This window comes from Schistocerca nitens, chromosome 11 (genome assembly GCF_023898315.1).
Source record: "Schistocerca nitens isolate TAMUIC-IGC-003100 chromosome 11, iqSchNite1.1, whole genome shotgun sequence".
NCBI lineage: Eukaryota > Metazoa > Arthropoda > Insecta > Orthoptera > Acrididae > Schistocerca > Schistocerca nitens.
In genome coordinates this window covers 159,567,636-159,594,508 of record NC_064624.1, presented here as the reverse complement: position 1 = coordinate 159,594,508, position 26,873 = coordinate 159,567,636, and the positions used below count along the sequence as shown (strand labels likewise).

General features: G+C 43.6%; 1 protein-coding gene across 5 annotated transcripts in view; it reads left to right on the top strand.

Moving 5' to 3' along the window:
- Nucleotides 1–266: 266 nt before the first annotated feature.
- The window catches only part of LOC126213208 (uncharacterized), a 572,957-nt gene continuing 546,350 nt past the window's right edge, over nucleotides 267–26,873 (top strand). For 4 of the 5 annotated variants that reach the window (XM_049940843.1, XM_049940841.1, XM_049940842.1 and 1 more), the window contains exons 1-3: nucleotides 267–413; nucleotides 8,551–8,830; nucleotides 21,774–21,940. In XM_049940843.1, the coding sequence (XP_049796800.1) occupies nucleotides 269–413; nucleotides 8,551–8,830; nucleotides 21,774–21,940 (592 nt within the window). In that variant the 5' untranslated portion in view covers nucleotides 267–268. The remainder of the gene's footprint in view (nucleotides 414–8,550; nucleotides 8,831–21,773; nucleotides 21,941–26,873) is intronic. The other variant, XM_049940844.1, reaches the window with a different exon arrangement.

Below are 26,873 nucleotides of genomic sequence, written 5' to 3'. Positions count from 1 at the left end.
ACGGTAAACAACCATTGCTGGACATCGCCCACAGCTCTGATCCTGGATCTCACTGTCGTCCTAAACAGGCGTGGCAGGCGTATAGACGTGTGCGTGAGTGTGTTGGCGGCTTGTCACCCACACAGGAAAAGGGAGTGCAGCTGCGAAGCAGACGCGGGACGCCACACTTCCTGTGGTTTTAATCATCCGGGCGAAGGACTTCCTCGACGCCTGCCGCTATACTGGGGCCGCCGTTCCCGCGAGGCGCGCACTGTCTGAGCTGGAGACGATGTCGCCCGCTGCGCCGCTGCTGCTCCTCCTGGCCGCCAATGGCACTTCGTTGCTCGACTGCGTGTGCAGCCGCATCGGCCGCGGTCCGAAGCGGATCAGTTACGGCGAAAAAGTGGTGCAGAGGACTTACTGTCAGTATATTGGTGAGTACTCCTTCGTACAGTCTGGATCCTCACGACGCTATCCGCCTTGCGGTTCCGAACTACTGACAAGGGAACCTCCCCATCGCAGCCCCCTCGGATTTAGTAATAAGTTGGCACACTTGATAGGCCTTGAAAAACTGAACACAGATCAATCGAGAAAACAGGAAGAAGTTGTGTGGAACTATGATAAAAATAAGCAAAATATATAAAGTGAGTAGTCCATGTGCAACAAAGGCAACATCAAGGAGAATGCAAGCTCGAGAGCGCCGTGGTCCCGTGGACAGCGTGAGCAGCTGCGGGACGAGAGGTCCTTGCTTCTACTCTTGCCTCGAGTGAAAATTTTAATTTCTTATTTTCAGATAATTATTATCTGTTTGTCTTTTGGGAGTGATTATCACATCCACAAGAAAACCTAAATCGGTCAAGGTAGAAGAATCTTTTTACCCATTCGCCAAGTGTACAAGTTAGGTGGGTCGACGACATATCCCTGTCATGTGACGCACATGCCGTTACCAGTGTCGTATAGAATATATCGGACGTGTTTACCTGTGGAGGAATCGGTTGACCTATGACCTTGCGATCAAATGTTTTCGGTTCCCATTAGAGAGGCACGTCCTTTCGTCCACTAATCGCACGGTTTTGCGGTGCGGTCGCAAAACACAGACACTAAACTTATTACAGTGAACAGAGACGTCAATGAACGAACGGACAGATCATAACTTTGCGAAAATAAAAAAAGTAAACTTTTCACTCCTGGGAAAACTTGAACCAAGGATCTCTCGGTCCGCAGCTACTCACGCTAACCACGGGACCACGGCGCTCTTGAGCTCACACTATCCTAGATGTTGCCTATCGTGCACATGGACTACTCAGTTTGTATATTTTGCTTATTTTTTTCACAGTTCCATACAATTTCTTCCTGTTTCCTCGATTGATCTGTGTTCAGTTTCTCAAGGCTTATCCACTGTGCCAATTTATAACTAAATCTGAGGGGGGTGCGATGGGGAGGTTCCCTTGTGAGAGGTGGTTTTTACTGCACGTACTGTCATGTAAGAGTATAAATCTTTCTCAGCCTGACACTGAAGGACGGCTTTGCTTATCAAGAAACAGCACTTAATTTTCGACATTTTAGGTCCATCGTCTTCAGCCTTTTGCGAGTGAGAAGATGTAACAAAGTGCAATTTGGAAAGGCTGTATGCCAGTCACACATATCTCCTCATTGAGCTCAAAACCATCTCCAGATGTGTGGGATTCGCATAGTTGGTTAGATGTTCCATATATAATTTCATTGATTCTTTTATCGAAATGATATGGAACGAGTCGGTTTGCGGGATATGTGTACATGATTCTATTGATATTAAGCAACGTATAATTTCTGAGTCTTACTCATGCAACTTCACTTAGAAACTATGTGCCTCTCTTACCTTGCGAGCTGTATATAACAATCACGAACAACTTGAGTTTTAATTTGATTGAATTCATCAGTAAACTTATATGTTAATTCTTCAAATAGTTTACCTTGACCGATTAAATAATTATCGATCCTTTTAACCGTCTGTTGTTCAATTTCATTCAGATGGTCCGTGATATTACTATAATTATCTGTTAATGAGTTAACCCTTATGGATACCACATCGCATTGTTCCGATAAATTACTCAGATTTTCTTGCAATTTATCGATACAATCGATAATTTTGACATCCTGTTTTTCTTGTTTGGTTAACCTGGATTCAACATCTTCAAATTTGTTATCTACTTTAACTATTGATCCTCAAATCTAGCTTCAACATCCTCTACCCGACTCTCTACTTCAGAAATTTTACTATTTACGGTTGCCTGTAATATTGCCTGTTGTTCGGCTATTTCGGAAAATTTACTATTAAACGATGCTTGCTGTTCTGAGAATTTAATAGCTTGCTGTTCGAGTACTTCAGAAAATTTATTATTGCCTGCTGTATTGCCTGCTGTTCTGAAATTTGCTCACTCATAATATTTAATTTTGATAACATAGTACAAAGTATGTCTACACCTCCAACATGTTCGGTGCGGCATTCATTCTACATTATCGATCGGTAACTTCGCTAACATCAGAATTACTATCTGGTATTTCTACGACTTTATCCCTTGTTCTAATCCCCGATACACTTGGTATCGCTTCCTTCTCTTGTTCAGTAAACGTGTCACCTCCTACACTGACAATATTCCTATTACTTTCTTCCTGTTCTGGCAAATCACTAATCTCCTCTTCTAATACAGGAATTCTCTTTTCTACATCACTGCGCGGTTTTAAACTTCTTTTAGGCATCATGATAACTACTGAACACAACCACAACGAAACCTCAATTAGCACTACAGTACAAAATCTATTCTAACATACTCAAATGATCACTTATTTTGTGGACTGCTTACTTTTACTGTCGTGATGGATTGTTGTGGCGTGGGGTGTGATCGCTGTTGACTGTTGTCCGACGCGCTGCGTCGTTTTGCTTGTAGCGTTGTCTGCGTTGTGGAGGAGTCAGCCCCCCACATCGTCTCTGCAGCTGTCGTTGAGAAGAAACGTCGGACGGTGTGATGTCCGGCGTCGTTAAATCCAGTTAGGTCCTGTAAACAAACAATGTGTAGTTGTTGCTCACAACTAGTACTTCGTCCTTGCAACGATCCGTCTATCTTCGTCTTCTCGTTGAGGCGTCGACTGGCGGCGTTAGGCGCTGCGTTGTCTCCCAGATGAGACGACAGCTGGCGTCTTCGACCCCCGCGTTGTAGGCGCCAAAATGGTGTGTCTGGCGCGTGCCCCCGGACTCAAACCGCGGTCTGACGTAGTCGACGCCGTAGAGCTGCGATATAACGTCAGTCCCCGTACATTAACGGGAGGAAAAAACCCTGAAAAACTTCCGAAGAAACTTCCAATGGGCCAATACACATGCCGGCGAACCAAAACTTTCAAACGGGACTTACCCCAGTGCCCACTGTGTAACAAACCAAGCACCCAAAGCCGCAATTCTGGAGGGATGACCACCCCATGGGCTTCCGACTCCGTGGCCAACAGAAGGACATCATTGACCACGGAGAGCCTTTGGGACAGGTGGCGCCAGGAGCTGAAATCGGACTGCATCCGACGAGTAACATAGGACGGCCACCCGTGGACCGCGCAGTTGAGAACCTGCCGCAAGACAGGGTCGCAGCAGGTAGCTGCAGCAACGTCAGCAGCCATAAGAGGCAGACCGTCGAGCGCATCCCGGTGGGCGGAATCAATGTGAAAGCAGAGAACCTCCTGTTGGTCAAAGGCAGGATCGGGGCCTGCTGGGAGATGTGATGAAGCGTCTGTGTTAGCATAGTGGGCGGTGGGCTTATATCGGATGGTGTGAGCGTAATTATGTAAAAACAATGCCCGGAGCTGGAGACATTGAGCCGTCCGCTCTGGCAGGTGAGAGTGCTGTCTGAAAAGTGTAACCAAGGGTTTATGGTCTGTCAAGAGTGTGAACTTTGCCTCAAAGAGATAGGTGTGAAATTTTTGATCAGCGAACACGATCGCCAGTGCCTCCTTTTCTATCTGGGAGTAGTTCCGTTGTGCTGGGGTCAACGTCTTAGAGGCATAAGTGATGGGCTGTTCCGAGCCATCAGCATCCCAGAGCGCAATGATGGCCCCAATGCTGAATGCCGACGCATCAGCTGCCACAACCAAGGGGCGGTCCAGAGAAAAGGAAGTAAGGCAAGGGGTGGACTTCAGCATCGCCTTTAAACGGAGAAAAGCCTGGTCACAGGCTGGAGTCCAATCAAAAGGTACCCCTTTGCAACGCAGGTGATTGAGGGATTGAGCAACGGAGGCAGCCTGGGGCAAGAACTTTAAGTAATAAGTAACCTTGCCCAACACCTGGAGTTCAGATAAGTCCTTGGGACGAGGAAGGGCCTCAATGGCCACGACATTACAACCTGAAAGGTGAATGCCATCTTTGCTAAGCCAGTGGCCTAAGTATTCCACTTGGAGTCGAAAAAAACAATACTTGTCCAGCCGACAGTGTAAACCAGCAGACTGCTGAGCGTGAAATGAGATGCTGAGGTTTTGCAAATATTCCTGGCGGGAACGCCCGGCGACCGAGATGTCATCCATATAATTCACACAGGCAGGGATAGGCTGTGTAAGTTGCTCCAGAAATCGCTGGAAAATGGCCAGTGCTGAAGAGACACCAAAGGGAAGGCGCTTGCACTTATACAATCCGAAAGGCATGTTGATAACCATGATGTTCTGAGGTTTGACATTCAAGGGCAACTGGTGGTATGCCTCAGCCAGGTCGATCTTGGAAAAATACTCTCCCCCAGCAAGCTTGGCAAGAAGGTCTTCCTGTCGGGGAATGGGGTAAGTGTCAACGAGGGACTGAGCATTGACTGTAGTGCCAAAGTCCCCACACAGCTGAAGGGACCCATTGGGTTTCCATATGACCACCAGTGGTGTCGCCCATGGACTGTAAGTTACAGGCTCCAGCACGCCAGCGGCCTCGAGCCGATCAAGTTCCTGCTTGACTGCTGGTCATAAGGCCATCGGAAGGGACCGCGCCCGAAAAAAGCGAGGCTGTGCATCTGGCCTTAGGCTGACGTGCGCCTGAAAGCCGGAAGCACAGCCGAGATCCGGTGCCAACAACGACGCAAAAGCGAAGCACAGATCGTCCAAGTCCTGATAGGGAACAGTCATGGAAACGACCTTAACTTCGTCCAAAATTGAAAAGCCAAACAGCTGAAACGCATCCAGGCCAAAAATATTCGAAGGCGGCGGATGTTCAATGACAAAGATGTCAAGGAGCCATGGAACACGCTTGTACGTCGCCTGGACGACGAACTGCCCATGAAGGGGAATGGAACCATCGGCGTAGGCGACCAAACGGCGAGAGGGAGGCGACAATGCAGGATAGCCCAGCTGGGTATATGTCACCATATTAATCAGGGAGATGGTGCCCCAGTGTCGACATGAAAACTGACATCCTCAGTGAAAATCGGGAGCGTGAGGAAAAGCTTCGGTGCTGAAGGGTCATCCTGTGGGATGACCGATTGCAGAGTGTGGACTGTATCTTAGGCCCAGGAGGGGCAGGACTGGAGCGAGTCGAGCGACTACGACAAACCGATTGGATGTAGCCCTCCTTGTTACACAGAGTGCACGTTTTCCAGGTGTGGGGACAATCAGCCCACGAATGAGCAGTAGAGCACTGTGGGCAAGATGGAAGTGGGCCGCGCGACCGGCGACGAGGGGCGACCGAAGGCGCCGATGCCATAGAGACGTCGGACAACTAAGAGCCCCGATGGCGCTGGACTCGGTCAGCTGGGCCATGTCGACGTCGCGAGGGCGGAACGCACTGTGACGCCGCGATCGCCGCCACCTACGATCGCGCCATAAGACGCTCGTTAACCACTTGAGCAATTTCAAAGGAGTGGGCAATGCAGAGAATCTCTTCCAAGGAGGGGCTGTCGAGTTTCAGCGCCGCAGTACGGACCTCAGAATTTGGAGCCAGCTGAACCACCACATCCCGGATCAGGGAGTCCGCAAATGAAGCCTTACACTGCTGATTGGTGCACGTAAAATCGCATCAACAGCAGAGACCCTGCAAGTCCGTGACCCAGGAATGATACAATTGACCAGGCTGTTTATGGTTCTGGTGGAACTCTAGCCGAGAGGCGACCACATGGTAGTGTTGGGAATAATAGTTTGTCAGCAAAAGGCAGATCTTCTGGAAAGAGAGAGCCACAGGATCGGACAACAGTGCCAACTTGCAGAGAAGAAAGAACATGTCTGGGGAGGCCCAAGACAAAAACGATCGCTGCAAGATGTCGTCCGTGACTTGAAAAGCCGTAAATGTTGTTTCAGCCGATGTAAGTAGGTTTCCCAGTCCTTTTTAGCGTCATTAAAGGGTGGAAACGACGGCGGACATGGGAAAGCATCGGACACCTGAGGACTCTGAAGCTGTTGTGGTAATGTGTATGGGCATCGACTTTGTCCATTAGCAACTGCAGCGACTTTTGTAAAATGTCTAACTGGAGCTGCTGCTGCTGCTGCATGAGCTGCTGCTGTTGCTCCAGCAGACAGACCAACTTCGCCTCCATACCAACAACGACCACAGTCTACCTCGTCGCCAAAATATTGGAACGGCGACCAGAATGGTCGCAGGGTTGAAGTGACGGAAAGCGTGGCGGGACCCATGGAGCAGCCCACGAACAACAACAGAACGGGAGAGGATGGACACGACCAACGAAGGACAGAACGAACACAAGAAAACCTAACAACCACGTCCACTCGTACACAAAACAAGAAAGTAAATAAGCTGTCCAAGGTGAGGCGATGTGTCCAGCGACATATGCAAGGTTAGACTGGCTGGCTGAGCGAGAGGCATGCACTTAAATATTCTATTGGGGGCGCCGCTATTGGCCGCTGGAACCACGTGTTCCACTGTGGCGCCCTCACACTAAATGCGGGCCAGGAGGCGCCCGCCGCCACAGCTTGCGGCGCGATGATGCAGAGACCTCTAGGGGTCTGGCGGGGATTCAAATTCCGCGGCGCGCGGTAGCAGAGTTAGAACCATACCAAACAGGACACAGGGAATTTCCAAAGTATGGAAAGAGGGCAGCTAGAATATTTGCAGGCTTGTTAGAATCTCACGAGAGCCTCAAGTAGATGCAGTAAGTTTAAAAGTGGTTGTGGCTTGAAGACTGGGATCATCTACCCATGTGAGCAAACAAAGTAGAAACAACCAACACTTTGTGATGAATCTACAACTGTACTGCAGTCCGTTAGGGATTGTGAAAAAATTGCATTAATTACTGCATGCACAGGATAAGTTGAAAAGTCACTCCTCCAGATCGCAATAAAGGAATAAAAAGTGCAACCAACCATACTATGTAGCACAGTGGAAAGTACCCTCTGCCAGACACATTTCAGAGTAAATTATGGATGCTTCTTGTCATTGAAACTGTGACGCCAGAATGGATACCAAATGATGGCATTTTACTTATTGTGGATGTACATTATAGTAGGCACAATAAATGATTTGCATGTGATTGGGGAGGAGGGTGGGGGGTAGAGTATACAAGGTACAAAATTGAGTATGCACTGCTGCTACCCATCTCATCGAGAGTGGCTCTAACGCGGTTCGGCATCGAATCGAACAGAACTGGGATGAGAGATGTGGGCCTGTCATCCCATGCTGCCTCAGCTGTGTGCCAGAGATACGAGGTTGGTGAGTGGCAGCGTACCGGTCGCTCAGAAAGCCGTGACTGGACATTTTCAGTGGGTGAAAATGGGAATAATTTAGTGACTAGGGCAACAGTTCAAAAGCCAGTGTACAAGGTAGGTTGGGACAGTACAGGCAGCATGTGACCTTGAATTGCTTTTCTGAAATATAATGTCACGAGGATCTTGAAAACAGAACGCAGCTAATAGGCCTAAAAAGTCAGAAATCTAGCGGCTGCTGTTCAACTTACCGACAATGTATTGTATACAAGATGGCACTCCACACAATGACACCATGTGCTGACCATTTGTGAGATTTACTAATGCTATCTGGCCATATTTGCTATCCTTGGAGCATCCACACACGGATATGCTCTTCATGAAGCTGTTATCAGAATGAGGACTTGTCTGAAAAGAGGATGCAGTGCCATTTCTGTGTCCAGTGTTTCTGTTGGCCGCACCACTGCCAGCACGCCTCTCTCTGCTTCCGCCTCAAGGGAAGCCGCTGCAGAGGTCGCTGTGCTGACAGTCAGCTGAAGTGCTGATGCCGGCCGAAGTGGCCGTGCGGTTAAAAGGCGCTGCAGTCTGGAACCGCAAGACCGCTACGGTCGCAGGTTCGAATCCTGCCTCGGGCATGGATGTTTGTGATGTCCTTAGGTTAGTTAGGTTTAACTAGTTCTAAGTTCTAGGGGACTAATGACCTCAGCAGTTGAGTCCCATAGTGCTCAGAGCCATTTGAACCATTTTTGAAGTGCTGATCATCTGCCTGGGGGAGTGTGGAGTGCACTTTGTGACACTGAGATTTGTTGTTTGCCACGTTTATGGTGTTCCAAATTCAATGGCAGGTATTTTTGGTAGTAGCTGTTATTAAATCCTATCTGAGTAGTTAACTTCCAAACTTCAAGATGACTGAACTATGTTTCACAGACAGTTATCCTCTGTACGAAACGTGCGAGACTTTGGAGCCGCCGTCCACTGTGGTGCCGGCTGTGGCACGCCTGGTACCGCGCAGCTGGAGCCGTGGACAGCCGCCACCTGCAGAGGGAGATCCGCGGCCTGCAGGCACAGAGGGGAAGGGGGAGGGGGAGGGGTGCGACGGCGCCCTGGCGGCGGTTCGCCGCCTCAGGAACACCACGGCCAGCGAACTCACCAGGTGCCTCGACAGCCGCATCGCTGCCGACTGCATTCGCGCCTGCTCTCTTCAGGGGTACGTACGCCGCTGAAGGCCCCAAACACTGATCCTACACTCAGTCTTCTCCTCCTCTTCTTAAACTTTTTCTGTATGCTGTCATCTACTTTTACTTATTTCCGAGACTAATATACATTACTAAGAACGCCTGACCAAACATTGGTCTCTTTCTAGTGGACATGACAGCTAATACCTTGTTAGACGGCTTTAGCCTTCTTAATGACCTGTATTAGACAAAGGAGAGAGTTTATAAGTTTTTCCAGGCATGTCGAATACAGCTGAAGACACTCATTGATGATTTGATCCCCGTGAGCTACCAATCTGTGGGTATGTTTACTGCTATCCTACAGCAGCTTTTCCAAATGGCACCACACACTAACTACAACATTAAGATCAGATGATGTAGAGAGCCTGCTCGTAGGCGGTGGGGTGTGTGAGTCTTTGTCAATTCCTGAACATGTGGGTGATGTCCTAAGAAAGAGGGTGTTGTCATCTTGTAAGATGTGAGCAAGGACGGCATACTCATCATGAATACGTAGGAGGTAGTGCAGCACTTGGTCGCTGAAGACGTGGAGATAATCATCCTGGTTCAGGTTGACACTCCAGGCGGGATGCCTCATGTAGCTATCAGTGCAGCCGACACCCCACATCATTTGAGAAGGTGAAAAATCACGACTCGTCGAATCACGTTCCATCCCTCCACTCAGCTGCTGTCCAGTTCCTGTCTGTGGTAGCTCGCCCAACTCGAACAACTTCAGTTGGAAAGACCACATAGGTAATATTGTGGGGAAGGCGAGCCAAAGGTTGCGTTTCATTGGCAGGACACTTACAAGGGAACCTCCCCATCGCACCCCCCTCAGATTTAGTTATAAGTTGGCCTTGAGAAACTGAACACAGATCAATTGAGAAAACAGGAAGAAGTTGTGTGGAACTGTGAAAAAATAACCAAAATATACAACATCATGGACAAAATGAGCTCAGGAGCGTCGTGGTCCCGTGGTAGCGTGAGCAGCTGCTGAACGACAGGTTCTTGGTTCAAGTCTTCCCTCGAGTGAAAATTTTATTTTCTTTATTTTTGCATAGTTATTATCTGCCCGTTCGTTCATTGACGTCTTTGTTCACTGTAATAAGTTTAGTGTCTTTGTTTTGCGACCGCACCGCAAAACCGTGCGATTAGTAGACGAAAGGACGTGCCTCTCCAAGGTCATAGATCAACCGATTCCTCTACAGGAAAACACGTCTGATATATTCTATACGATACTGTTGACAGCATGTGCGTCACATGACAGGAATATGTTGTCGACCCACCTAACTTGTACACTTGGCGAAGGGGTGAAAAGATTCTTCTACCTTGCCCGATTTAGGTTTTCTTGTGGATGCGATAATCACTCCCAAAAAAGTGATGAAAACATAAGAGTTTGTCACATAAACTGAAAATAAAAAATTAAAGTTTTCACTCGACGGTAGACTTGAACCTAGGACCTTTTGTTCCGCAGCTGCTCACGTTACCACGAGACCACGGCGCTCCTGCGTTCTCGCTCTCCTTGACATTGCATATCTTCCCATGAACTACTCTGTTTGTATATTTTGCTTATTTTTTCACAGTTCCACAGAACTTCTTCCTGTTTTCTCAATTGATCTGTTTTCAGTTTTTCAAGGCCTATCCACTGTGCCAACTTATAACTAAATACTAGGGGGGTGCGATGGGGAGGTTCCCTTGTTAGAAGATGCAACAAGTCCACTAAAGAGACTGCTTACACTGCACTCATTCCTCTGTTAGAATATTGCTGCGCGGTGTGGGATCCTTACCAGGGGGGATTGACGGAGGACATCGAAAGGGTGCAAAAAAGGGCAGCTCCTTTTGTATTATCACGTAGTAGGGGAGAGAGTGTGGCAGATATGATACGCGAGTTGCGATGGAAGTCATTAAAGCAAAGACGTTTTTCGTCGCGGCGAGAGCTATTTACGAAATTTCAGTCACCAACTTTCTCTTCCGAATGCGAAAATATTTTGTTGAGCCCAACCAAGATAGGTAGGAATGATCATCAAAATAAAATGAGAGAAATCAGAGCTCGAACAGAAAGGTTTAGGTGTTCGTTTTTCCCGCGCGCTGTTCGGGAGTGGAATGGTAGAATGATTGTGCTTAGATGACGCCTCTACCAAGCACTTAAATGTGAGTTGCAGAGTAGTCATGTAGATGTAGATGTAGATGTGTCTCATTGTGTCCGCTGTTAGCAACTACCTTCAGCGAGGCATGCTACTCGAAATGCCCAGACCCGACAGTTCCCTTCGTGATGAATGCTCTGTAACATGTCGAGATGAGCCTTCATTCACTGATAGCACCAATTTGTGTCAGCTTTGAAACAAACAGTAATTGACTTAAAGCGACATTCTTTCCGGTCCCCGTCAGCAAGAATATTTTTACTGCCACTGTTATTATTCTGTGTTACATCACGGTGTTACATCATTACCTGTGGACGCTTCAGCAGTTCCCATTGATACATCAAGAAATCCGTTAACTCCATTTGCAGTATGGTCACAATCACATCCAAACACAATAGCTGATTTCTGCCATTCCTTAACCTCTCTACATCAACGCACCTCACTGTGCTGATTACGTAGAAGCGACTGGCACACACACACACACACACACACACACACACACACACACACACACACACACGCACCACGATCACCACCTGACTGCCACGACTGACGTCAGTTCTGGCTTACACTCCCAGCTTCTACTCTGACACTGTCCCTCTCTTCTGGCACCTGATCCTGGATATGCTAAGACGTCAGCTTCGATCTTTTGATAGGAATGTTCTCAGCATCTCCTTGGAAGTAGACATGAAGCTCTCAGGTATCACATGTACTGCTCACCATTCCGTTCACTTGAGTGAACTATGTTCGTATTATACAAGTGGACATAAAGCACTTCCGCAAGATAGAGGACACTGACTACAGAAAAAAATAGCTTCAGTTTGCAAAACTGTCCTCAGCTCCTTCTTTTGTCTTGCCTACTGCGACCGGCTGCTACTTTTGTTATCAAAGATGTTCATATTGGCAACCGACAGTCTCATAAGGGATCTGAGCTTCTGTGACGTTGATACGAGAACGTCCAGCTCATTAAACGAAACCATGCACGATATTTGTGAATTGATACCACACGTGGCATAGGTAACTCACTTTCTGTTAAAATACTATATTTTTACAGAAATGAACTGCTTTTAAATGTTGTACAATGGCACGTTAAACCGTGTTCAGTGAAGCTCTGGCGCTTTATGTTTTAATTGTAAATGTGGTTTGATTCAGTCTCTAGGTGGTCCCTTTCGTGACAGATAATAATCCACACTGGGTCACAAAAGTACAATCTGTTGTCACATGTAAATCAACTACCACTGTATGTGTTGTACGCCAGCAAGGACGTTATTTGTTCATAAGAAACTTTATGTATCCTGTTTCATTCTACATCTTAGCTCACAAACTGTAAAGCAAACGCCACTTTCCTCCAGAACATGATTTACTGCGTTATTCAGCTCATAACTGGAATCTCTAACTATAGCCATTGACATGAGAAACGACTACAAAGCTGTCTGCTACATTTGTTAGGATGTCCTTAACTTATATCATCAGAAAAAGAAAAGTCTGTAACATCTCAAGTTCCATAGATCATATTGACTATAAACATTTTGATATATAACATTTGAAGATGTATATAACACCTTTGGTTTTAATTAAAAGAAACTATTCATATGGGTAAATGGTTTTCGTTTGCAGGGCTTTTCTGTATAAATGTTTAACATTTTTGCTGTTCAAGGTTTTATCTATGCAAAAGAAGGAATTAAGGAGAAACACCTTGAGTATTCATTTAAAAACACTCCGATTGCCTTACATTTTACTTCAAGGGGTTGGTTGTGAAAAACTTATACAGATGCATATTGTACCTCTCTCTGTGTCAAGGTTTGATTCATTGAAGTGTAAAACAGATCATTTTTCCTTCTTGTGTATTACTGGTCAAGATCTCTGTTACTCTCAAATTCAGGTGGATTGTTTATAACAAATTTCACAAGTGAATAAGTCTACTATGGGGATCTGGTTAACATTCCCAGCTGCTGAATGAGATGAGTGCATGATGTACATGTGTGAAGCCCTCACATAAGTCTAAGTACTTTGTTTTGTGCAATGAGTATTTTTGTCTAAGTGAGGAGTTAACCAAGAATATCATCTTGTAAGTCACCAGTGAATGAAAAGATACAAAATATGTTAACTTACTAACGTCATGTTCAAAAATTTCGCAGTTATGCTCATGGCAATATCTGCTAATTGTTTTAGCTTCTCTTCTACATGGTTTTTTAAGTTAAAATTTTTATCAGTGTGCATACTCAAGAACTCAACACTTTCTACATTTACTATTACTTCTTGCTGGTATACGAGGTAAACAGGTGGTGGGATATTTTTACAGTTTAGAGCTGAATGAGCTGTGTTTTTTTTTCTTTTAAATTTTAAAGTCAGCCTATTTGTCCAAAACAAGTCAATAACTTTCACAAAAACTTAAATTAATAATTTTTCTGTTGATGCTTCGTTGCCTGACTTCGCAACAGTACTTGTATCATCTGCAAACAGAGCTAACTCTGTCTCCTAATGCAAATAAAATGGTATATCGTCAACGTCAAGCAAGAACAGTAGGGAGTACGTTTATCAATCAATTATACCCATAAAAACTTGATAATTACTGCACAAACAGCCCTGTCTGTGAAAACGGTACAATACCTATCCAAGGAATAAAACTGGACAATAAACTGCCTCAGGAGATTAAAGATTGTTTAAAAAGCGGTCAGTAACTGTGTGTTAAACAATATGCTTTATTACTTAAGTATCTCAGGGTGGAAGTTTAGTAAGCTATGCAAAGCAACTAAATAATAGATTAAGCTTATCTTTGACGGACGTTTAAGAACCAATGACTGTTTGTTCAGTACATATTCAGAAAACTGCAACCAGTCACGTTTTTGAAGTATTTGTCCAGCAGCTTGCACTGTGGTTGCCGATCGCCTACAGATCTCACACTTGTCACTGGACACGACTCCACATACCGACTGTCGCGATACATCGCCAGCATCCGGCATTCACTGTACAACTGGTGATTGTTACAAAGATTTTCATGCAAAGATGTAATATCGCTCACTCATAGGTATTACTTGTTTTTGTTTATATATAATACAGTCGATGTGTGGGCAAACATGAGATCAGATCTGGCATCAATATGAACACGCAAAAATAAAAGTGAACTGCTGACTCAGCTCTACTCCTAAATTAAACATCGTCTGGAATTACTGTAAAACCATTGCCGATTTATTGTAGCTAACATGATAATATGAGTATTATTTTAACGATAGAAGGTTTGGATGTTTAGTTACGTAGTTCAAGATTTATTCTCCGCTGCGATACTGACATAGATAGAATGTATTTTGCATCTAAAAGGGGGAGGGATATGGGGAGGGTGATTGATTGATTACATGTTGCGACCTAGTTTGGCTCCGAACTTCTGAAGGACAAATTTATTTGTTGACTCATTCTGATAATTGAATAGGTGGTCTGATACTGTATGGGTCTGATAAAGATTTCAGTTTCATGTATCATGTCACAGTTAGCAAACCTGGAGCTTCTGCTATATACTGCTGGCGCAGTGAGTTTGCTGGGCAAGATGTGGCGAAGCTGGATTTGTTCAGGTGTGCAGACGGAGTGCATCCAGATGCTCATTCAATCTTCTTGTAAGGATTCTACCAGTTTGTACAACGCAGAAACGTGGCCGTGAGTTTCAAATGAGTTGGTACAGACCTGACTTTTGATACTGGTGCATAGCGGTTTTGGTGCTGTGGATGATTATATTTTCATTTGATGAAGAAGCTTGTTTTTGTGTTGTATGTCTTTTTATTTATAAGTAAATAATAACTCACCTTCACACCATGTTACGTTTTTATGAGAAACGTTATACCAAAGCTGTGCAAAGGGAAATACTAACATCTTTCTGAGGTGAGCATCTCGCTCATTATGAAGGGATGCTGTCTCAGGTTTGCAGGGAAGATGATGTTCATCATGTCAGTCTATGATGATTTAATATTTTTTGTGTGGGATCTAAAATTTAAAAACCTCTCTCACACCGGCTTGATTTAGCTTCACTGATCAGGATAGTAAAAACATGCGTATGTTAAGGGAATTTTCAATCACAAAGCAGGCTTATCACATTCACACAGTTCAATACTGTTCTATCCTGATTAAATTGAGCTTAACTTAAATTCCATAAGGCAGTGAAGCAACTTCGAAGTCTCGGTGCGACGAAAATTGTCAGTCGATGTAATAATTATTAACTTTCGGTGATCACATGGGGAAGACCGGAGATCTGCTGGTAAGACGGTGTCAGCCCATTTATTGAAAGCAATAAACTGGATATCTTGAGCGTACAAAACGGCAGGTTCGTCCAGTGTAAATCAGACGCTCCCCACTGATCCCGTGCAACACAGCGTAGTAAGCAGACACTGTCAGTAATAATCAGCTAAATAACACGCGAACACACTTACTTTAGTTTAGTTCATGTATTAAATTCCTTCTCACACAGAATCTCATCAAGATGGCGACTAGCTCAACAATACATACATATACATCCTCCTTCTTTCACGACTAATCGGCAAGAAGTCCTTCATTCTTTTCATAAGAAAAACCATAGATAGCAGAGAAGCTATTCCATGGAGTAAATGGACGCTCCAAGGAATAATTGGGTTTGAAACTACTTTGCATTGATAATCGGTAAGATAAGAAGAGATATTTCGAGATATGTACTTAGTTATATAATTTATAAAATTTCTGAAAATATCGCGGAGAGACCGCTGCAAGAGACATTACAGTGAGTAGGTAGAGCGTGCAGTTACTGCTGTTAAGAAATCAATCAACGAACAGTGCAGCACAAGTTCTTTACGTAATGAAACAACTTTTACTCCACCAGTGCGATTCTCTTATTTTTCTGCGGAACATGTAGAATGAGGATGGGAACACGAAGAGTTTTGGAATTGTGGTATTTGTATTCAAAACGCTGTAACGAACATAATTCATTACTAGCACATTCTATCGTTCACATCGCTGTCTGGCATTTGCAGTTCAGCTGTTATCTCAGTACTGAACATGGCCGGCAGTAACAGCATGGTTGTCACAACGTTTTTGATACAAACATCACAATTTCAAAAATATACTCATCCTCATGTGACATTGTACTCTTTGTTCGGCAGAAAAACAGGGGTAATGATGGTGAAACATCGCCGAATGTATTATAACCCTGACCTAATCTCTGTCCACAGTCGAGTTTATGCCACTGCTGAACATTCAGGAGCTGAATGAATGATTCTGTTCCAACTGGGCAGTGGCTATAAATGCTCCTCCCTTTTTTCCCTACACATGCTAAGATCAGAACCCGTACTGTTAACTAATTAGGAACCGATTAGTTCATAATGAATCTGACTTGAAAGTACAATCTACTGAAGAATTTTCTTTTATGGATGTCTGGTCGTTGACAGAAGCTATTCGGTGCCTAACGCTTTGTCTTATAATCAGGAAATGACGTCAGAGACTGTAAGCTCAGATAACGGCCACGTAAAGAGACGCGAGAAGAAAACTCACCGAGATATAAATTCTGATAATATAAGCACTCTGTCTTCAGGCCACGAATGGCCTACTGGGACCATCCGACCGCCGTGTCATCCTCAGTGGAGGATGCGGATAGGAGGGGCGTGGGGTCAGCACACCGCTCTCCCGGTAGTAAGATGGTATTCTTCACCGAAGCCGCTACTATTCGGTACAGTAGCTCCTCAATTGGCATCACGAGGCTGAGTGCACCCAGAAAAATGGCAACAGCGCACGGCAGCCTGGATAGTTACCCATCCAAGTGCCGGCCACGCCCGACAGCGCTTAACTTCGGTGATCTCACGGGAACCGGTAAATTCTGATAATATACAGGGTGTCCCAGCTATCTTGTCCACCCAAAATATCTCTGGAACAACAACAGCTATTGGAAAACGACTTTCACCGGTATCAATGTAGGGCTGGGGCTCATGAATGTACATATTTGGAAACATTCTAAAACGAAAGCATATGTGTTTTTTAACACAAACTTATGTTTTTTTAAATGGACCTCCTATATTATTTCTTCAGCAATCCATAGCATGACAAAGCACATACACAATGGCGTTGATTGCATCGCAATATTCCCATTACATCCCGAGATATTGAGACGCGAAGTTGACGCTTGAAACACCCGACATGCGCTGCTAGCGCACGTCCTGAGGCTCAGGCGTGAACCCCATGCTGCCCGTAATCGCAGCAGGATGGCAGCAGACCGTATTATTCGTTTCGGACCTCTTGATAAGTTTGGAAGTATGATTACGCATGTCAATCACATCGCAATTACGGGCAGCATGGGGTTCACGCCTGAGCCTCAGGACGTGCAGTAGCAGCGCATGTCGGGTGTTTCAAGCGTGAACTTCGCGTCTTAATATCTCGGGGTGTAATGGGAATATTGCGATGCAATCAACGCCATTGTGTATGTGCTTTGTCATGCTATGGATTGCTGAAGAAAAAATATAGGAGGTCCATTTAAAAAAAACATAAGTTTGAGTTAAAAAACACATATGCTTTCGTTTTAGAAGGTTTCCTAATATGTACATTCATGGGCCCCAGCCCTACATTGATACCGGTGAAAGTCGTTTTCCAATAGTTGTTATTGTTCCAGAGATATTTTGGGTGGACAAGATAGCTGGGACACCCTGTATATTATAAAATTAAGTGTACAATATGCGCGGCGGTAAAAGTCAGAAATGAGTCAAAGTACGATGAAAGGGGTTATAAGGTGCCATAGCCCTCTATCCCCCATCCATGAAGGAGGTTCCTGTTTTTACCTGAAGAGTGTGCTTTTGAAGATATAAAGGCTGGGGAGTTTCACACTGTTGAAATTTTAAAACATTCCAGAACATTCGAGAGTATTAGAGAACATTCAACAAGAACATTATATAGTATTCGAATACGTTCCACAACATTCCAGAACGTTCCAAAATGATGCGGGATGTTCTGGAATCTTTGGGAATAGTCTGGAACATTCGAGAATATTCCAGAATGAGTCATACGACAATAATGATCCTCCTGAGCTGGAGCGTGTCCTTGCTATGTCATAGTTTCGGGCGGATGTGTGGACAGGCACGCGTGTATTCCAACAGACACTGCTTGGTTCACCAAAATTACTCAGCAAACTCGCATACAGGAATCGCTCAGTCAAATACGCTGAGTCATCTGTAACGACCTGTACACCTCTATCAAAGGAAAATGTGAAAACTGGGGACTGGGCTAGTTATGCTTTCACTATTCTGTTCTAGAAAATAACATCAAGTTTTAGAGTAACATTTGTTACATCAGGTGACTCCATTTTGTTTTGAAAGGTTGAACCAAACGGCATGGAATGTGGAGAATTGGGGAACTGGGGACTGGGGACTGCGCTAGTTATGCTTTCACTATTCTGTTATAGAAAATAACATCAATTTTTAGAGTAACATTTGTTACATCAGGTGACTTCATTTTGTTCTGAAAGGTTGAACCACACGGCATGGAATGTGGAGAATTGGGGAACTGGGGACTGGGGACTGCGCTAGTTATGCTTTCACTATTCTGTTATAGAAAATAACATCAATTTTTAGAGTAACATTTGTTACATCAGGTGACTTCATTTTGTTCTGAAAGGTTGAACCACACGGCATGGAATGTGGAGAATTGGGGAACTGGGGACTGGGGACTGCGCTAGTTATGCTTTCACTATTCTGTTATAGAAAATAACATCAATTTTTAGAGTAACATTTGTTACATCAGGTGACTTCATTTTGTTCTGAAAGGTTGAACCACACGGCATGGAATGTGGAGAATTGGGGAACTGGGGACTGGGGACTGCGCTAGTTATGCTTTCACTATTCTGTTATAGAAAATAACATCAAGTTTTAGAGTAACATTTGTTACATCAGGTGACTCCATTTTGTTTTGAAAGGTTGAACCAAACGGCATGGAATGTGGAGAATTGGGGAACTGGGGACTGGGGACTGCGCTAGTTATGCTTTCACTATTCTGTTATAGAAAATAACATCAATTTTTAGAGTAACATTTGTTACATCAGGTGACTTCATTTTGTTCTGAAAGGTTGAACCACACGGCATGGAATGTGGAGAATTGGGGAACTGGGGACTGGGGACTGCGCTAGTTATGCTTTCACTATTCTGTTATAGAAAATAACATCAAGTTTTAGAGTAACATTTGTTACATCAGGTGACTCCATTTTGTTTTGAAAGGTTGAACCAAACGGCATGGAATGTGGAGAATTGGGGAACTGGGGACTGGGGACTGCGCTAGTTATGCTTTCACTATTCTGTTATAGAAAATAACATCAATTTTTAGAGTAACATTTGTTACATCAGGTGACTTCATTTTGTTCTGAAAGGTTGAACCACACGGCATGGAATGTGGAGAATTGGGGAACTGGGGACTGGGGACTGCGCTAGTTATGCTTTCACTATTCTGTTATAGAAAATAACATCAAGTTTTAGAGTAACATTTGTTACATCAGGTGACTCCATTTTGTTTTGAAAGGTTGAACCAAACGGCATGGAATGTGGAGAATTGGGGAACTGGGGACTGGGGACTGCGCTAGTTATGCTTTCACTATTCTGTTATAGAAAATAACATCAATTTTTAGAGTAACATTTGTTACATCAGGTGACTTCATTTTGTTCTGAAAGGTTGAACCACACGGCATGGAATGTGGAGAATTGGGGAACTGGGGACTGGGGACTGCGCTAGTTATGCTTTCACTATTCTGTTATAGAAAATAACATCAATTTTTAGAGTAACATTTGTTACATCAGGTGACTTCATTTTGTTCTGAAAGGTTGAACCACACGGCATGGAATGTGGAGAATTGGGGAACTGGGGACTGGGGACTGCGCTAGTTATGCTTTCACTATTCTGTTATAGAAAATAACATCAATTTTTAGAGTAACATTTGTTACATCAGGTGACTTCATTTTGTTCTGAAAGGTTGAACCACACGGCATGGAATGTGGAGAATTGGGGAACTGGGGACTGGGGACTGCGCTAGTTATGCTTTCACTATTCTGTTATAGAAAATAACATCAATTTTTAGAGTAACATTTGTTACATCAGGTGACTCCATTTTGTTCTGAAAGGTTGAACCACACGGCATGGAATGTGGAGAATTGGGGAACTTGGGTCTGGGGACTGGGCTAGTTATGCTTTCACTATCCTGTTACTGAAAATAACATCAATTTTTAGAGTAACATTTGTTACATCAGGTGACTCCATTTTGTTCTGAAAGGTTGAACCACACGGCATGGAATGTGGAGAATTGTGACCCCATTTTTTTCTGAAAGGTTGAACCACACGGCATGGAATGTGGAGAATTGGGGAACTGGGGACTGGGGACTGGGCTAGTTATGCTTTCACTAGTCTGTTCTAGAAAATAACATGTTTTAGAGTAACATTTGTTACATCAGGTGACCCCATTTTGTTCTGAAAGGTTGAACCACACGGCATGGAATGTGGGGAATTGGGGAACTGGGGACTGGGCTAGTTATGCTTTCACCATTCTGTTATAGAAAATAACATGTTTTAGAGTAACATTTGTTACATCAGGTGACCCCATTTTGTTTTGAAAGGTTGAACCAAACGGCATGGAATGTGGAGAATTGGGGAACTGGGGACTGGGGACTGGGCTAGTTATGCTTTCACTAGTCTGTTCTAGAAAATAACATGTTTTAGAGTAACATTTGTTACATCAGGTGACCCCATTTTGTTCTGAAAGGTTGAACCACACGGCATGGAATGTGGGGAATTGGGGAACTGGGGACTGGGCTAGTTATGCTTTCACCATTCTGTTATAGAAAATAACATGTTTTAGAGTAACATTTGTTACATCAGGTGACTCCATTTTGTTCTGAAAGGTTGAACCACACGGCATGGAATGTGGAGAATTGTGACCCCATTTTTTTCTGAAAGGTTGAACCACACGGCATGGAATGTGGAGAATTGGGGAACTGGGGACTGGGGACTGGGCTAGTTATGCTTTCACTAGTCTGTTCTAGAAAATAACATGTTTTAGAGTAACATTTGTTACATCAGGTGACCCCATTTTGTTTTGAAAGGTTGAACCAAACGGCATGGAATGTGGAGAATTGGGGAACTGGGGACTGGGGACTGGGCTAGTTATGCTTTCACTATTCTGTTCTAGAAAATAACATGTTTTAGAGTAACATTTGTTACATCAGGTGACCCCATTTTTTTCTGAAAGGTTGAACCACACGGCATGGAATGTGGGGAATTGGGGAACTGGGGACTGGGCTAGTTATGCTTTCACTATTCTGTTATAGAAAATAACATCAAGTTTTAGAGTAACATTTGTTACATCAGGTGACTCCATTTTGTTTTGAAAGGTTGAACCAAACGGCATGGAATGTGGAGAATTGGGGAACTGGGGACTGGGGACTGCGCTAGTTATGCTTTCACTATTCTGTTATAGAAAATAACATCAATTTTTAGAGTAACATTTGTTACATCAGGTGACTTCATTTTGTTCTGAAAGGTTGAACCACACGGCATGGAATGTGGAGAATTGGGGAACTGGGGACTGGGGACTGGGCTAGTTATGCTTTCACTATTCTGTTCTAGAAAATAACATGTTTTAGAGTAACATTTGTTACATCAGGTGACCCCATTTTTTTCTGAAAGGTTGAACCACACGGCATGGAATGTGGAGAATTGGGGAACTGGGGACTGGGCTAGTTATGCTTTCACTAGTCTGTTCTAGAAAATAACATGTTTTAGAGTAACATTTGTTACATCAGGTGACTCCATTTTGTTTTGAAAGGTTGAACCACACGGCATGGAACGTGGGTACGCTCACGACGGATCATCTTAGGCGTACAGTCCTCTCCCAGTTGCTGCATGCTGTTCGGCGCATCACAAAAGTCATGATCATCAGGGACGTCTTAACTGGGAGACTTCCATGGAAATTAAGGGACACTAACAAAACTGGTGAGTATATTTCTTGAATGTATGTTACTGTTAAATACACTGTAGTGTGTTCATTAAGGTATGCTATGAAGATCATCTCGCCTACGATAATAAGGACGTACATGATGAGCCTGCATTCGATGTGATGCCTGCGTGCTAATGAAAGTACGCAGAAAACACTAATAACAATAACGGCACTGGAGGAAAAAAGCCAAATCTACTGATCATGAGGTTGCACCTCTGGTATCTGTTACATTGAATAGTCAAGAGGAATGTTGAAAACGAACATCAGTGCATGTCAGATAAGCTCATTTCACCAAGAGTTGGTCCACCTCCGCGAGGATCATTCTGACACCACACTACATCACACCGCCTCCGGCCTTGATAACGACTCGAGTCTGGCGAGGTGGAGAGTCCACCAGTGTCTTCTGGTGCGCCACAGGCAGCGGAGGTCACTCACTGGACCCCACAGAGCCGACGAACTGCAGGGATGTTGACTACTACGTTCCTCACGCAGGTCCCAGACATTTTCTGTGAGGCTCTCCAAATGGTTCAAATGGCTCTAAGCACCATGGGGCTTACCATCTGAAGTCATCAGTCCCCGAAACTTAGAACTACTCAAACCTAACTAACCTAGGGACACCGCACACATCCATGCCCGAGGCAGGATTCGAACCTGCGACCATAGCAGCAGCGCGGTTCTGGACTGAAGCGCCTAGAACCGTTCGGCCACAGCGGCCCGCTGTGATGCTCTCATGGCCAGCTACTGCAGTATTTCAGACACTCGAACCAACAGAACACCAGTTTAACATCAGCAAAATCCAATTCATATATTATCATAAACAGGTCTTTTACATGCTCACTTGTTTATTTCTGCTTATTTATTCCTCCTGCTACTACACTTTCACTAACTGTTTTTGCTAGACAACTTGCGGAACTTTACCAGCAGTTTTTGCCTAACAGGCTATTGGGCACAGTTTGAATCATAACTCGACGTCCTGTGGCTGCACGAAAAGCATTATTCAACATGGTGGCGTTGCTGTCAGGGTTCTTCCGTGACATAACCCGTAGGTAGCGGTCATCCACTGCAGTAGTAGCCCTCAGGCGGCCTGACTGAGGCATGTCATCGACAGTTCCTGTCTCTCTGTATCTCCTCCACATCCGAACAACATCGCTTTGATTCACTCCGAGATGCCTGGGCACTTCCCTTGTTGAGAGCCTCTCCTGGCACAAAGTAACAATGCGGAAGCTATCGAACCGCGGTATTGACCGCCTGGGCACGGATAAACTACAGACAACATGAGCCGTGTACCTCCTTCCTGGTGGAATGACTGGAACTGATCGGCTGTCGGACCCCCTCCGTCTAATAGGCGCTGCTCATGCATGGTTGTTTACATCTTTGGGCAGATTTAGTCATATCTCTGATCAGTCAGAGGAACTGTGTCTGTGATACAATATCCACAGTTAATGTCTATCTTCAGCAGTTCTGGGAACAGGGGTGATCCAAAACTTTTTTTGATGTGTGGACATACAGAAGAGAACGGATAGCTGGAAAGAGTACATTCACGGCCTCTGCAAGAGGGACGACTTGTTTGATGACTTGATTGAACAAGAAATGGGAATCGCAAAGGAAGACATGCGGGTTCCAGCATAAGAGTAAGAGTTGAACAGGGCTCTGGAAGACATTCGATGAAGGACAGATAGGATTCCTTCTGTATTTAGGATATCATTGTAGAAAGTGATAATGAACGACAACTTAAGTTGGTGTATAGAATTTTTGAGACTATACATATACTGTCAAACTTCCGTTAAAACAGTATGCGCACTATCGTGAAGGCAGAAAGTTCAAGTAAGTGCTCGAATTATCGCACATTCACCTTAACATCTCACGCATCCACGCTGCTGATAAGAATAATGAAAAAGAGAATGGAAAAGAAAATTGACAATGTGCTATATGACGTGCCGTTTGGCTTTTGGAAAGATGGAAGCACCAGAGAGGCAGTTCTGACGTTTGAGTTGATAATTTGGGCAAGAATTAAGAGAAGCAAGATCTATTTATAGGATTTGTTGACGGAGAAAACGTGGTCGACATTGTAAAATGGTGCTAGTTGTCCTAAATTCTGAGAAAAATTGGAGTAAGCTATAAGTAAATACGAGTAATATACAATATGCACAAGAACAAAGAGGGGACAGTAAGAATACAAGACCAAGAACAAATTATTGTCTCTTCTGATTGTCGGTGTTGTCCATATGCTCCTTTGTTTCCCTAATCCTGTGCAGATCGTTTCCATTTTTTGTCTTATCAGTCTTCCAAATTTTCAACATTCTTCTGTAACACCATTTTTTAAAGGCTTAGATTCTCATATTTTCTGGATATCCCGCATTCTATGATTCACCTTCATAAAATCCTGTGCTCCAAATGTATTTGTACATTCTCAGAGACATCTTACCCAAATAAGGCCAATGTTTGTTACTAGTAGACATCTTTTGTCCGGAAATGCCCTCTTTACCTTTTCTAGGTTGCTTTTTATGTCTTCCTTAATTCGTCCATCATGTGCTATTTTGCTTACAAGGTTACACAATTCGTTTACTTCGTCTCTTTTGTGCTCCCCAGTTTAGATGTTAAGTTTATCGCTAGTTTCATGCCTGCAGCTTTCGCCTGTGTTTGGTTTCCTTCAGATTTATAATGTATTCTCCTTAGACCATTCAATTCAACAGACCCTGCGTTTCATTGTTTATGGTAATCTCATCAGCCAATCTTATCCACGTCATCCTTTCAGTATTATATTATTCGTAAAACAAAACTGATCGTCATCTAGCATTTTCTTCGTTTTCTTCTCCTTCTTCTGTGTATGTTATTCTTGTTAACAACTTAGATGCATGAGTTGCTGTCTTCAGAATTATATGACTGGTTTCTGCGAAAGTCTGATGGTGTACCTCTAGATCCACGGATTCTGCAAACCAGGTTTAATAGTATTTTGGTTTTCACTTCCTCCAATGATTTTCAAAATTTCGAAGGAATGTTCCCAATGCCTTTTTCCGAATTTGGTTGCAAGTCGTCCAAAGCTCTGTGTTGACTTTCATACTGGGTCCCTTATGGTTCTCTTTCTCATAGAGCTTTTCACTGTACTCTACACCTATCCGCTCTCTTTCTTCATTTCAATGGTGGAACTCCTCTAGCACTCTTAATATTGCAAATTTGCTTTGAATTTCGTCGTAGTTGTTTTGGCTTTTCTATACATGCTTTCCATCCTTCCGATGACCATTTCTGTTTCAATTTTTCACATTTTTCGAGGTCGCTTTTCACTTTGAAATCCCTGCACTTCGCATTTCTTTCGTAATCCTTTCCTGAGCATTTGTATACTTCTATATTTTATCGATGAATTTAAGTGTATCTTCTGTTACTCAAGCTTTATTCACAGCTACCTTCCTTGTACCTACATTTTTCTGTTCCATTTCTGTGAATTCCTTTTTTAGAGATTCTATTCCTCTACGAATGAACTGCCTATTGTGGAATTCATTATGACAGTATCTGCAACTTTAGAGAACTCCAAACGCAGCTCATAATTCCTCAATATCTTGGTATCGCGTTTTGTCTACAAAGATTCAACCTGATGATGTTTTAAAATGAAAGCGGACTTGGACCACACATAGCCAAATGCCTGTTGCTGTGGGTAGGAAAAGTAAGTCTTTTTTAGGACAAATCCATACAACAGGTTCCCCTGCCTAAAGAATATCTCTAGAACTTTAAAAAATACTGAAAAAGTCTCTCACAAGACAGATTTTAACACTCCAAATATCACACATACCAGATGTCACAAAGAAAAACAAACAATTGGAAAGAGTAACATGGGGCATTTCACAGACTTAACAATCCTCCATCAAAACATGCAATCAATAAAAAATAAAATACAACTATTATAAATTGAGCTCCAATCTTTGAACTGCACAGTAATTTGTGTTACTGGGCACTGGTGAGACAGAAATCCAACATGTAGTCTTATCATCATATGAAAGAGCAATCTCTCATTGCAGAGCTACTTCAAGGGGTGGAGGATCATGCATTTATATCAGAAAAGGAACACAGTTCAAATCATGACATGACCTCAGTACAGCAAATGAAGACAAACACTTTCAAATACCAGCTATTGAATTAACAGGGCTTGACATCACCAAGAAATTAATCAATTTAGGTGTGCATAGATCTATCAGTGGTAGTGTGAACACTTTTTTCAATAAATTAACAGAAGTTCTAGATAAAGTCTGAAGTACAAAGGTCAACATAATTCTGTGCAGAGACATTAACATTAACACTAATACCATAAATGAATCCAGTAGCACCCTCATAAATATCCTTCAAAGTTTTGCCATGTCCCTATTGGTAAATAGTGTAACAAGAGTTACTACAATGACTGCATCAGTAATTGACCATGAGGCCACCAATTAGGAGAGGGAAAAATGTGATGTAGCTTTAAAAGATCTCGGACTATCAGACCATCTCTGTCAAATAACAACAATAAAATCAGGCATCGAATCATTCCCTATACTTAAAGCCTACAAACGACATCTATCAGAAATGAAAATAAACTTTGAAAAGGCATATCCAAAAGTATGCATGTCTGTATCAACACCTCGCAACAACAGATGGATAACAGCAGGAATTAAGAACTCCTACCAAACACTTAAATACCTCAGTTCAATGAAACAGAGTCGCAATGATTCAGAATGCTTAAATTTCTATCATAGATACAAAAAGATCTATAGGAAGGTGCTGACTGCTGCAAAAAATCATTTAATGACAAAATACTATATAATGCAGAGAATAAAAGCAAAGCAGTCTGGGATGATATAGAAAAGGAAATGGGGAGAGGCAAATAAATGCATAATAACGTACTGCTAAGGGATGGGGATAAGGTAATAAATGATCCACAACACTTAGCAAACTATGTACATG